The sequence below is a fragment of the Leptinotarsa decemlineata genome, unplaced genomic scaffold (assembly GCF_025532065.1).
Source record: "Leptinotarsa decemlineata unplaced genomic scaffold, Ldec_3_MD MMD2_P_RNA_scaffold_2, whole genome shotgun sequence".
Classification (NCBI taxonomy): Eukaryota; Metazoa; Arthropoda; class Insecta; order Coleoptera; family Chrysomelidae; genus Leptinotarsa; species Leptinotarsa decemlineata.
The window spans coordinates 2,970,485-2,985,571 of NW_027412529.1; the positions used below are offsets into that span (position 1 = coordinate 2,970,485).

At 35.8% G+C, this 15,087-nt stretch overlaps 1 protein-coding gene across 1 annotated transcript in view; it reads right to left on the reverse strand.

Moving 5' to 3' along the window:
- LOC111503310 (uncharacterized) overlaps positions 1 to 15,087 on the reverse strand; it is a 75,910-nt gene that overhangs the window by 16,836 nt on the left and 43,987 nt on the right. The window contains exons 5-6 of the mRNA XM_074186564.1: positions 12,176 to 12,260; positions 3,423 to 3,605 (exon numbers count right to left, since the gene is read on the reverse strand). Coding sequence (XP_074042665.1) covers positions 3,423 to 3,605; positions 12,176 to 12,260 — 268 coding nt within the window. The remainder of the gene's footprint in view (positions 1 to 3,422; positions 3,606 to 12,175; positions 12,261 to 15,087) is intronic.

A 15,087-nucleotide genomic window follows, 5' to 3' on the forward strand; every position in this document is an offset into this window, starting at 1 on the left:
GGAATTATCATACTCTCTTTACGCAACGTAGATCAAGAATGAAGCATTCGTGATCCAATATTGCTGCTTCGACTCGCTAAGGTCTTATCAGTGATGTCAGGCTGAACCATGAATGCATTGCTACTTTCAAAAAAATAGACAGATTTTTCCATGAGCTAATTGATAGTCCAAACTGATTCATCCTCGAGCTGAACCAACTTATAACATTCATGAACAATCTCAATAGCAACATTCAGTTCACACTCGAAACAGAGATTGAGGAACAGATAAATTTTGTAGACCTGGCCATTACACACAATCAGAATATATTTGAGTTCAATGTTTTCAGAAAACCTAGCTGAAAGGTCCTTTCCCATGTCTATTAGTACCTACAGGGGTGGTATACAGGGTAACTAAATAAGTAACTGAATAAGTGTAAAACATTCAAGGAGGTGATTCCTTATCGAAAAAAAATAGGATCTTTCATATAAAGAAACTTCATTGGAGCATTCCTTGTTAAGATACAGCCCCTTAAAGGGGGTACATGAAATTTGTATAACAATTTTTTTACAAGCACTAAAAAAGTTACAATATTGAAATTGACCTGACGTTTTGTACTACCAAAAAGACACTTAGCCATTAATTTATTTGGTTTACCCCATGGTTGTAAGGGGTGGAAAACGCAACCCCTAAAATTTATTTCCAATGTAACTTTTTGTCTTATTGTTTGTTTACCATTTAAACATGTATTTCCGATAGCCTGTTTCAATCTAAACAAAAAATGTCTCTTGGATTTTTTGCCCAAAATGAACCAGTTCGGCAGCAAAAAATTATTTTAGGAACAACTACAGAGATACATCGTCATAAATGCGAACTGGATTTATTGTTATTTTGTAGTTAGTACCTGCATTAAACGATTAAAGGGTAATGAACAAAACTGAATTATTAATAACAAAACGCACAACATGTAGAAATCATAGTAAATGTTCAATATGTCCACCTTCAGACATTACGCATGCGTCTAGACGTCGGCGCATTGAGCCACGTATGCGCTCAAATATTCCTGGATAAACCAAATGCTGTAAATGGCCCCAAATAGAGAAATCGATAGGATTGAGATCGGGAGATCAAACGGGCCAGTTCTGTGGTCCTCCTCGACCTATCTACTGATTTGCATATGTTTCAGTTAAATGCTAAAGTGCTACTTGACTAAAATGGGCGGGAGCTCCATCATGCATAAAAAACATATCCCCTCTGACGCCCAAAGGAACTTCCTCTAGCAGTACTGGATGCACTTCTCTTAAAAATTGAACGTATGCCTCACCATTTAATCGAGGAGGTAGAAAATGAGGCCCAATTAAATCATTCCCAATAACTCCGAGCCACACGTTAAAAGAAAACTGTTCTTGATGGTTAGTTTCGACAATAGCGTGAGGGTTTTCAGCAGCCCATATGTGGTAATTATGAAAATGAATAATCTTGTCCGGAGAAAAACTACATTCGTCTGTGAATTCTATCGTCTTCAGAAAGTCACAATTCCTTCTAATCATTTCCAGCATCCAATTGCAAAATTCAAGACTGTTTGGAAAGTCTCGCGTTAACAGGTCCTGTACTCGTTGCAGATGGTAAGGGTATAAGAGTTGTTGTTAGCTGGAAAGCAATCTTTTTATTACTGGTAGTAGGTTGTTCTTCAACCAAATTAAGTACTGCTTCCTCAAGTTGTGGTGTTCGTACTTCTCGATGGCGACCACAATCCTGCGTTCTTTTGTCGAATGAACCATATTCTCGTAATCGTTGATGAAGTCGAGCAAATATTCTATGTGAAGGATGCTGCCGTTGAGGATACAGCATATCTTCTAGAAGCTTCTAACCCATTCCCCTGCGACAGACCGTAAACGTAATGCATATCAGCCATTTCCTCATTTGTGTATGCAATTTTAATAACAAGTGAATTATTAAAGTAACGAATTGAGAACAGAACAACAACACACAATTAGTATTAATTCAATTTCGAAAATTCACAAACTGACAGCGTCATACCAGTTCAATTGTCACTATCGCTAATAGCGACCTACTAGATAGATTAGTTTCTTATTTTCGCATTTATGACGATGTATCTCTGTAGTTATTCGTAAAATAATGTTTTGCTGCGAACTGGTTTATTTTGGGCAAAAAACCCAAGAGACATTTTTAGAATGAAAAAGACTATCGGAAATAAATTTTTAAATGGTAAACAAATAATAAAACAAAAAGTTACACTGGAAATAAATTTTATGGGTTGCGTTTTCCACCCCTTACAACCATGGGGTAAACCAAATAAATTACTGGCTGTCTTTTTAGTAGTACAAAACATCACGTTAATTTCAATATTGTAACTTTTTCAGTGCTTGTGAAAAAAATTGTTGTACAAATTTTATGTACCCCCTTTAAGGGGCTGTATCTTAACAAGGGATGCTCCAATGAAATTTCTTTATATGAAAGATCATATCTTTTTTTCGATGAGGAATCACCTCCTTAAATGTTTTACACTCATTCAGTTACACCCTGTATAGTGGCGAATGTAATGAATCATTGCTAGTTTATTGTATAAGTTTGAAAATGTCCGTATAGGATGAAACTGCAGTAGCGTTAGTTACAAATAAAAGTGGTAAAAAACATAGAAAGTCTCATTTCTCTCTTCTTCATTAGTAATTTCCGGCATTGTTGATTCTACTGTGGTAATAGTGGGTGATGCCTTTTCCAGAAAATCAACTTGGAGTGACACATCCTGGTTCTATTCAAAAATTTTAGTTATCATGAAACTTCTGAGTATTTATTGAGTACGTGTTGAGTTTTAAGGATAGCTTTTTCCTTCCTGGCTTTGGAAAATTGTTTTTCAAGGAGTTATTGCAAAGAATTACTTACGATAATTCATGTAGAACTATTTTACCATCTTATAAAATTGTACCTGTGGCAAGAATATTCCAATAATCATACATTGAATACAAGGCAAAAAAATGGCCTTCATGTTATATAGGATGCGAAACTAAATATTACATTAAATTATGATAATTGTATTGGATCAAGGATATATAACCAACTTCTCGAAAGTGTTGGAGCAAGAAAGGCATTATTCTACTTTAAAAAAACTTAATTTGTTCTTAATAAATGTATTTTCATGTACTTCTATTGTCACGACTTGTTTTTGTGGTATTTTTGTTTTGTTTTGTATGTGCTTTATTTTATTTCTGATTAATTATTCTTATACATTTCATGTCAATAGGAAAATAAATATTATCATCAACCTTTTATTATTATCATTAAGATTTTGTCCGTTTTTATTTTCGTGATGATACTGTGGTTTCTATAAGATTTGTTTGTTACTTTTGCAACCAACTTCTGATAAAATTCTCGTACAGAAATAACAACTTTTTGATGATTTTAGCAAAAAAGTACTGACTAACCTTCGCCTTCATGCACCCATTTGACAGACCTCTTCTTCCTCTTCACGTACATAGACTGTCCTTTACTGCTCTTATTGCTGATGTCACTCAGAGAACTAGAAATTCTGTGAGCCAGCTCTACTTGGTCCTCGACAGTCGGGTGGAAGCCTTTGTCATAAAATGCAGAAGATGCGAACATCTTTCCTGAAATAATTATTACAAAGTATAGTGATTTATTCACACAAGTTTTGCAACAATGTTATTAAAAGTGATGTGTTGCAAATAAATTGGGGTAACTCATAAAAAGTGAAGATGCTTAACTACAAGCGACAATAGACATTATCTGTAGAGTAGGGAGGGTGAGTGTAGGCCCACAGCAGTTAGGTCACATGTGATCCATTGAACATCCTCCCAAGGAGTCCCCTCCTAGATCATTGTCCATCCTGTCCTTTCCAGGAAGGTGGACAGATCACTAGGAGACATTTTCTCTATATAGGCAGGTGTAGGCCAAGACTCGCCGAACACACACTCTCTTATTGACGATTATTCCGGACACTCGCATAGGACATGCCTAACAGACTCATCTTCCTGTTCACACATCCTTCATAAAGGTATGTCCACTAATCCCATATTATGGAGGTGTTTCCTCAGTTGAAAGTGGCCAGTCAGAAATCCTACTGTTAAGCGTAGGTTTTCCTGGTCATCGCCAGATATTTCTTCGGCGCCATCTTCTCAGGGTCGCCCAGGGTGATCCTGGCAAACTGCATCCTTCGATTTCATCCCATCTCTTTAAGAATTGAGCATGGGTGTGACTAGTTTCGCAATTGTCGAAGTCATCAGGCCGTAGGTACTACTACACAGGTACTAAATTCATGGTCCAGCCGCTTCCTTGGCTGAAAAGTCGGCAATGCGATTACCTTTACGTCTGTCGTGCTTTTTAACCCATCTAAAGGGGGCTTTGGCTAAATCTTGGTGGCTAGTACTAGCCTTGAGGTAACACATTGTTTGTTCAAGGCTAATAGGGCTTGTCTACCATCTGTGCAGATTGTTACTTTTTTACAGGAAGTTCCTTTCCTACGTATTTTTTGTGGCAATTGAGATACCAGCCAGTTCTGTTCGAACCATGCTGGTATTCTTTCCCATTTCCCATTTAGTCCTTAGGCTTAGTGATCTTAGCATGGGAGCCCACGATGCAAAATGGGGATTTACTCGAGCGTCATTGAGACATAGTAGGTTGCAAAGCTTAGATGATAAGAAGAAAAAAATGTTATATAATATATACCTTTTCATCGGTGGCGGAAACGGCTATAGATTTTTAAATATGTAAAAAAATACTGTTGCATGGACATACTCGAGCGCGTCAGATATTGAGAGCATCAATGTCCTACGTATTTTCAATAATGTTGGTATGTTAATCTGATCGTTCGCATGACGATTTCGATCTGACGCAAACTCGCGGCCATTATTATAATGTGCAAAAAAATTCGCCATTTTGAAATACTCAAGTGCGTCAGATTGAGATATATATGGTTCATCTTTATGTTTTAGACGTGCTGTCTCATAATCTGACGATTATCTAGAGGGATTCACTTAATCTGACAAAAACAATATTTTTTAAATTTTTTTTAATTCATTGAACTTAATTAATCGAAAAGCTCAGGAAAACGCATGCAAATAAATCAGTGTATGTTTTTTAAGAAGAATACTTGTATTTATTAGAAAATAATTTGTAAAAAATGCTCAAAAATATTCAATTTTTTATAATCAATCGATTATAACAGATCTTGTGTTTGTCCACAAAGTATTAAACGGCTATATTGATTCTCCAGAAATAGTTGAGCTTTGTACTACTCTCTCTGTGAATGATAGAAGAACCAGAAATAGTGATATTTTTAAAATTCCTTTTTGTAGAATCAATTATGGTCAGAATGAAACAATATGTAGGATATTGAAATCAGCAAATCATTACCATCTTAACCTGGAATTGTTTAAATCATCATTATTATCCTTCAAAAAATCGATTAAAAACATCTGATGTATCTTTAGTTTGTAAGCACATGTACAATTTATAAAAAGATATTTGTAAAAATTGGCTTGTCCTTTGAAATAAATAAAAAAAAAATATTGAAGAAAAGAGAAATGAAACTTTCTATGGTTTTTACGACTTTTATTTGTAACTAACATTACTGCAGTTTCATCCTATGAGGACATTTTCAAATATTATATAATATTTGATATTATATATTGTATAAGTTGAAAATGTCCTTATAGGACGAAACTGCAGTCACGTTAGTTAAAAATAAAAGTGGTAGAAAATATAGAAAGTTTAATTTCTCTTTTCTTCATTATGATTTCCTACCACGTAGTAACGGCTACCTCCATCAATTAATTCATTAATTAATCATCATCCTCATCACGAACGAGTCTCTGTGATCAGCTCTGATGGCGTCATTGCAACAGAATTCAGAGTGGGGACGGAGTGAGAGAGTAATAGATAGAGAAAAAGTGAATAGAGAATAGAGTAATAGAAACTCGGAAAGGGAAATATAGGTATCTCACAGCTGCACGCATTAAACTTTATCGACGAATTTTTGTTATTTCGGCTTGCGGAAACCGCCAGATTATATATTTTTCGTTATCCTTGAATTATTTCCTTCAAAATAAAAAAAATAGCTACGTTCGAGAATGTCGAAATGACGTTATTTTTTTACAACTTTGCTGACCTCCTTTTTCTTTACGTCACCCTTAAATTGTCAGATTACTGGAATATACACTTTTTAGCAGGTACATAACTCACCCTACCTTAATCTGACGCACTAGAGAATTTCTGATGATCAATTTTTTTACTAATCTGATCCCTTATCCCTCACAGGCGGCCTTATATATGTGGCTCATATTTGGTGGAGGTACTTAACCGGGTACAAGGTTAAGTATATTAATCTGCCGCGCTTCAGTAAATACCGAAATCCCCGCTTGGGCTCCCCTATTTTCTGGGGTAAACTACACATCTGAGCCTTCTTTGGTTTTTGAGCCGTCTGTATAAATCCGTATTGCATTTGTAGCATTCGACTCTGTGTTCTGTTTCATTTGTATTTTGTAGGATTTATTGAACACAAACCTGGGTTCGATTGCATCACTGACTGCCTGCAGCAGAGGTTGCGCAGTAACCGCTTCACGCTATAGGCTCAGCCTCAATCGACCCATTCCTACTTCGAGGTTTTCCCCAGCCGTTCGCAATCGTACCATGGCCATTAACTCAACCTCCTTAACGTACAGATCCAGAGGGGTCATATCAGTGATTAATTCCGTTGCCGCGGTTGGTGTTGTTCTCATGGCTCCTGTGATGTTAAAACAAGACAATTGCTGTATTTGATATAATTTTTGGATGGCCGTTGCTTGTAGAACTTTCGGTCCCCATGCAATGGCTCCATACTTTAACAAAGGTCTTATTATTGCAGTGTAGATCCAGGTGGCAACACGGTCACCACGTATGGCCACGTATGCTCTTTTTGCTCTACTCTATAGATGAGAGTTCCATGTTAGCTTCCTGTCGTGGATAGTACCAAGGTATTTGACCTCTTCAGAGAAGTTCAGTTCACTTTTGAAGATTTCGGGAGATTTTAAGCCCGATAAACGTCTTTTCTTGGTGAGAAGAACCATGTCAGTCTTCTTGGGATTGATTGACAGTGAGTGTTCCTTACACCATGTTTCTGTTAATTTGAGCCCATCCTGCGCTCTATCGTGCATTTCCAGTGGTTTAAAAATTTATTTTTTCAAATAAGATATCATTAGTTATTGATGGAAAACTATTGTTTTTAATGAGACACTTTGTATATTCCTGCATAATCCCATATAGCTCAATATTACCTTTCCAAAAATGTAGCACACTTGATGTTTTGCTAGAGTCATCTTTGAAATACAGAGCTTTAAGGTTTTTTCATGTAGACTTTGACACGTACACTTTGATCAATTAGGCTTTGGACGATGTGGCGATAAAATAGAATCCAAATCTTTAATGGCAGCTGTCAAATTTTGAGTCAAGCAGTAAAGACGTTCTTCAACTAGTAATTTTTGTTCAATTTTCAAACACATTCGCAATGAAGTACGAGAATTATGAAAAATGAGATATGATAATCTGTTTCACATTGAAGAAGCCCACAAGAAACCTCGAGTCTGGTTGAGATATGTTGACGACACCTTCATAATATGGAACCATGGGAATACTGAACTAGACGCCTTTCTGAAACACATCAACAGCGTGAGACCTTCCATCACTTTCACAATGGAGAAGGAAATCCACAATGAATTGCCATTCTTAGACGTTTTGGTGAAGAGGACCGACACTGAGTGGGAAACATCTGTATAACGAAAACCCACTCATACGGGACAGTATCTGAACCACGAATCCAACCACCATCAATCGACAAAAAGAGGAATCATCAAGACTCTATTAGACCGTGCTTTTGGGCTCTGTAATACAAAGGAAGGTCTCGAGAAGGAACTAGATGGTAGAAAATACTTTGGCTGAAAAGACAGCAAGAGCCTCGCAAGGAAAAGAAGCCGTCACAACCAGTACTTGCACTTCCCTACATCAGAGGATTATCGGAGAGGATAAGAAGAATTGGTTCCAAGTACAACATTAGAACCTGTTTCAGATCCGGTAACACTATCCGTAGCAGCCTCACGAAAACCAGGCCCCCAAACGCGGACTGCGATTCCAAGAATTGCATTTACCGGATACCCTGTGAGTGCGGAAAATCCTATATTGGTGAAACTAAGAGGCCATTGAATGTTCGCATTGTCGAGCACAAGAAGCACACACAGCGAGGAGAAACCAGCAAATCAGGAATAGCAGACCATGTTTGGACCCATCAACACAACATCGAGTGGTCCCAAGCTGAGATCTTGCACAGAGAGGAACATTGGTTCAAGAGAAAATTTAAGGAAGCCGCATACATGTTGTCCAACAACGTATTCAGCCAGGCCAGCGTAGATATACGAAACATATGGAAACCCATCATCAAACGAAAAATGTCTAACTCCCGCCAAAACGGTCATCTCTCACGGAATCAGTGAAGCGGAAAATGGAAAGTAGAGAAAGTGAAAGTATTTCAACGACCTATAAAATAGTCATCTCTCGGAGGAATCAGTCCAGTCATCACCCGAAGACGATTGTAGATACCAACAATCGAAACGTCGTGAACTAACGTGACTTGGAATCTCTACACTTTTTTATTTTTTTATTATTTTCTTTTTTCATTCCTTTAATTTTTATTTATTCAATTATTATATTTTTACTTGTAGGTTATTTCACTATCATTTCATTTCAGGTTTATTGTTGCTTAATATAATTGTTATTTTCAACTATTCTTTTTTAATTATTCTTTTTTACTTGTTTCAGGGATTTCAAATCATTTTATATAGTAGACAATGGAAGTCCGAATTAGTGAAAATCTAATTCATGGTGGTCAATTTTAAAAGAAAAGGCCAAAAATATATGAATCAAGTAGTGATAAGGAGTTGGAAAAAATAGTCTTTTCAGTTGGTAAAATAATTCGAAAACGTTAACGCGTAATTTGAAAGTATTAACAGGCCTACCAAGAAGTAACGTTAAGCGGATTTTGAAAAAATACAAATTCAAGCCATGCAGGACCAGAAGAATTCATCAACTCAGATCAGGAGATTTTGAAAGATGCATGGCTTGCCAGTGGTTCCTGGAAAGTTCTGACCTTTGCGTAATTTTTCATTAAATTGTATTATGTGAGCAGTACCGGGATTTTCAACCGCTACAATTCTTATACTTCGGCACAACAAAATCCTCATTTCACTGTGGAGCAGAGAAGTCAAGGAAGATTTGGATTAAGTGTGTGGGCAGGTGTTTTCAGGGGTACAATTATCATCCCGTTCATTTATAATGGCACTCTCACATCTTTTTGTCTCACAGCAGTGCAATTGTCACCAACTTTTTGGATGCAAATTTTGGTAATAATTGGATAACCAATCAAGGACCCAACCGTTGGCCGGCCAGGTCAACGGTCCTAACACCTATGGACTTGTACCTCTGAGGAAGTTCGAAAGATCTTATTTTTAAATTGCCGACCGTTTCTAGATACGAATTGGTAGCGGCAGTAATACAAAGTTTTGCTTCTCTCACTCCTATTGAACTAATTAGTTAGGTAAAACACGTTCCGAAAAGATGTCGCCTGTAGGTAGGAGAAACTGGTGGAAATTTCGAACATCTTCTCTGAAAAAATATATTAAATATATTATTATTATTGTTGAAGTTTCATTTATCAGTAGTGAATATAGTACAAATTTTTGTCAATTTTATTGACACTATGCGTTTTAATTAATGCTGTGACAAGCGTTCTCAACATTTGGTAGCTACTACTGAACAATTTTTTTCTGCTTTATCGCCGCGTCGTCCAAAGCCTACTATATCAAAGTATACATTTCAAATCCTACATGAAAAAACCTAAAAGCTCTGTATTTTAAAGATAACTCTAGCAAAATATCAAGTGTGTTACATTTCTGGAAAAGTAATTTAGAGCTCTACTGGAATATGCAGGAATATACAGGGTGTTTCATTAAAAACCTAGTTTCCATCAATAACTATTGATATCTCATTTGAAGAATAGGTTTTTCACAACATTAAATTCTACGTAAAAAAGTGGTTCGGAAATGTTTTCATAGAAAGAAATATTGACAGGAAAAAAGTTACAGCAACTTTTCGAAAATGCACATTTTCGAAAAACATACTGTTAATCAGAAACGATGATAGATATCGATATGAGGTTTCCACCATAAAGTTTGTCATAAAACTTGACCCTCAGACACAGTCATCAGTTTTCATCTATATCCAGTTTGAAAACAGGAGTTTTCTTTTAAAAGTGTTCAATTTGGACATCTCTATACATCGATATATTCAAATTATGGTTTTTTCTACCTACTCAATAACTAATAATTTCATCTATTAATAACCAATTTCCATATCAGAGTCTACATTCAATGAAGCAAGCTTTTTTTTTCAATTTCATTACATGCTATGTTCTATATTACTATACAATTATGTATCGATCATCAAATGAATGTTTAAAATTTTATCTCTATTGCTTTTGATGAATTTGCTTGAATTATTATTTATTTTCTAAGCTACGACGAAGTCATTCTTTGTTTTAACGAGCAATGATATTGGTACTTTGTACAAAAGTATGTCCTATGTCCTGTTACGCTTATTATCATTTCTTGAAATTGGAGTAAACTGGTGGTAGGTTTTTGGTAGAATTTCGATAATATTCACGTTGTAACCGTTGTTGGAAGCAAATTGTTTGATGAAACTTGGTGCTCTCTGAATTTTTTTTGGAATATTCCGTTCAACTACGAAAAATTGCCCAAATACGTTGCCAACTTAGTCATGGAAAGTCAATGTTGAAAAACGGGTTGAAGTTGGAAGTAATTTATCTAATTTACTTTAATTAAAGTCGCATCAACCTCCAGGGTTATTAGCGACTAACAATGGATCAGTTGCAGTGGTATTCTAAAGTTGAACAAGTTGGCATTTTCTGAAAACTTTACAATATTTTCAATATTACCCTTAGGTCCTAATGCGTTGTTAATTGAAGGCGGGATGCCATGAGTTAGTCTTTCATTGGAATATAGCACACACTTTGTTAAGATATGGTCTACAGTTACGGGAGAGTCGCATGCTTCACACATAGGGCTGGTGTCGCCGGCCATGAGGTATCCCATTGGTGAGGCATGTGTGGTCTATTCAAAGGCGAGATATCATGACCTGGGTTTTCCTACTTTTCGGGAGATGTATCCATGGAAGTACCCTTCTTTTTACTTTGAAAACTTCACTGCAAGACCCATTTCACTGATCTTGCCATAATTTAGTGAGGATTTTCTTATAGTACGATTTCATATCTGTATGGACAACATAGTTTTCTGATAGTGGCTTTTTTAGCTAATCTGTCAGCTGTTTCGTTTCCTTTTACACCTACGTGAGAAGGGACCCATATAAATTCCATGACTGCCCTTTTCCATAGGGTATATTGATAAGTTCTTTTATATAACGAATTATGGTATGGTTGGAGTGTAATTGGTTGATTGCTTCCAGGGCACTTGAAGAGGCTGACATAATCAAAAATTTCATCGAGTTGTTCTTCTCTATGTTCTGCAGTGCTTTCCATATGGTGTAAAGTTCCCCAGTGAACACAGCTTTGCTAGCGGGAGTTTGAATGATGAACTTGATTTTGGAGACTGGTAAAAGCGGCTCTTACGCCGTCCGTGTAGATTGTGTCAAACTTCTTGTATTTCGTATGAATCATTTCATATAAATTACATTTGATGACTTCGTAGTTAATGTCTCTCTTTTTAAACTGGTTAAGGTTTGTATCAATGAGAATTTTTGGGGTAGTCCATGGAGTGGGTTTAAGGATATTCGGGTCGGAAAAGGTTTATGTTTGATGGAGGTTAAAATTATGTAGATACTTATTTTGTCCCTAGTAAAAAGGAAGGTCAGCTCTTTTCTTCTTAGCATATGTTGACGAAAATCTATGGGCAATCACATTATGGTATACTGGGTTTTTAGGGTTTGCTGTAATGGAAGCAGCATAAGTAAGGGTTAAAAACTGCCTTCGGGTTGTTAAAGATGGACTTTCGGTTGGACTTGTGCAGAATGCCCCAAGAGCAAGTAATTTATCCGAATACACTCAAGTAACTACAAAAAATAGGACGAAACTATTCAGTGGTGATTCAATATAAAAACTTACTGCCTTTATTCGGTTTGATCTGATCTCCATCTGCTGGTGTGAATATTTTTTCCAAATTGATCGGTTTTGGAGGTGCATTTTCATCCTGTAAGAAAATAATAGATCTATATAAGAAAGAATTCGCCAAAACTTGATGAAAATCCATGATCATTGTTTCTCCATGACCTCAAATTATTTCCGGTGAGTGAATTCATATTTAGTATCAGCATTGCACCCGTACGGAGCCGAGTCGGGTCGCTAGCATTCTATATACCAAACTAATTATAGTAATATAGTAAAACATTAGGAAAATCACAAATGAGAAAACGAAGGAGAACAGAGGGGAGTTGATAGAAAAGAGAAAAGGAACAGTCCAAAAAAGAATAAGAAAGCTGATGAAAGAGAAAGCAGAATATGAAAGAAATGTGTTGACACATGAGAGAAATATGTAGTACTTCAATATATTTTTATGTAGATTGTCAATCATGTATCATTTTTAAAAGCATATGCTGATATTAATTTCACCTGATATCTGTACTCTTGCGCATAATTTTTCACTGCAAATTCTTCGTCATCAGGTTTCAAAATTGCAAGTACTTTCAACCAATGAAAGTAGGAATTTCGAAATTATTAAACAGAAACTAGGATAATAGTCATGCTTTCAACTAGGAGAGTTACTCTAACAGTTTATGAAACTAACCAAGGCAGTGAATTCGTTTCTCTGCTGTCCGAAACATATCATTTTGTTCTCCTATTGTTTGTACAGTGTGTTCAAAAAATCGTATGTTATAATTCTTCATTTCAAATCGTTAATCATAACCATCAGACTGGTTATCAATTTTTTTTTAATACACTAATGGTAAGGCATACAAACAACGTCTTGGTATCCATAAACTTGGAAAAGGCCAGAAAAAATCACGACATTTTTAAAATTACCAAACCCACACGAATTAGGTGGGTATTGTTTTCCCAGAAGTTCTGCTATAGTGTTAGTGGACTCTCGAGCAGATAATAATAATAATAATAAATCTTTATTTTTCAGTTAAAAAGCATAAACGTATGAATACATTTCAGCAGTAACTGACAGAAACTTCATAATTAATATAGAAATGAATTTAAAAGATATGAACACAGTCATAAGTTATTAATATAAAATGAGTAAAATATATAATTATATAGAAATATAAAAAATTCATAGAACCCATCGACTTAGTTGAAAAAGACACAGCAAGAACATAATTAGAAAAAGGTTAAAAGTGTCATAGTATGAATGACAACTGTCAGTTGAAAAACAACAGCACGAATATAACATTTGAATTGTCAACAAGAAAACATCTTCATAAAATATAGTATTATGTCATAAATTCACTAATACTGTAACATTTCTTCTCAATAACAAATGTTTTAAGTCTGGATTTAAAAATATTGATATTTGGAGATGTTTCGATAGAGACATCGAGGTGATTAAAAACTTTGCATCCCAAATATAAGTGACTTTTTTGGTATAGGTTAGTTCTATGCACAGCAGGCATAAGAAGAGTTCTGGATCTAGTGTCATATTGATGTTCTGTTGATTGAAGAAATTATCTTTATATTTATTTACATATATACACATTTCATTCAGATACAAGCCTGTCAAAGTTAACATATAACCAAGTTGAAAAGCCTAGGGGGTTGGAAATCATCAACAATAGCTGAAGGTTCTTCACAGTTCTTCACAAACAATTGAAAATAATTATGATACGATTACGAAAGGCAAAATGGGTTATCGAACCACTAAAGTACTATTGGAAATCTGTTCGTACATTACTATGAATATCCATAATGATCAGTGATACTATAGAATTTCATCATATTTGTTTTACATTCTGTGTTACATTCGATATGTTCTGCGTTTTGATTGATTTACAAATGTTAGAGTTGAAATTGATAATAATAATAAATTAATTGACCATCAAAATAACAAGATAACAACAACAAAAAATACAAGAGAGAGAAAAAACACGTTGTATTTGATGTGCAGATAGCTTTTGGTTCAGATCGCGAATTTGTATCTTTTCCACCAATGCCGAAAATGTATAAAAATAAAATATTTTATTAGCGCTTGAAGAGAAGAAAAAAAAAAGAAAGAAAAATAAAAAGAAGAGAAGGTAATATATAGATATAGAAATATATGAATAGTTTAAAACTTAAGGCCGGCCGCAAGTTGAGACGCAGGTCCGTGAGGTGACGTAGGGTGAGTCACGTTAAATTTCTGCGAACCATACAAATGATGGACCCCGCAAGTTCCGACGCAGGGTGACGTGACGCAGTTTTCATGGTCCGTGACCCTGCGTTACGCAGTCCTCCTTCCGCAGATTTCTTCAGTGAGTCACGGCGTGTCAAGTGAAATGGAGGAAAAATTAATAGAGGCAGTTAGAAATCGTCGCGTTTTGTACGACACTAGTCATGAGGACTATTTGCGAACAAAATTAAAAAAGTTCAATATGGGAGGAAGTGGCAAAGGAAAGCGATATGAAGCTAGCAAAAATAATCGATTCAACCTCATCATTTTCTGACTCAGATTCGGAGCTGACATCAATTGAAAGTTCATAAACCAAATCCATTTGAAAATCGAAAGGCAAGAGACACGTCACCTAAGAACTGTAGGCTCAAACTGCGTTTCAACTTGCGGGGGTCCACCCACCCGCATTTTTTCTCACCGTGACTCACCACGCGTCACCTCACGACCTGCGTCTCAACTTGCGGCGGGCTTAAACGTCTACGATTGAACATATTCAACCACTTCAAATCTGCTAATTTGTGTGAAATTATGGACCTTCTTCTGATACCAAATATTAACGCCAGAGTTTCGAATTTTTTGTATACGACACCTGTCGTTCTTGTCTAAACATGAATGTCGTTCAGTTTTACCTTCCACAAAAATATATTTT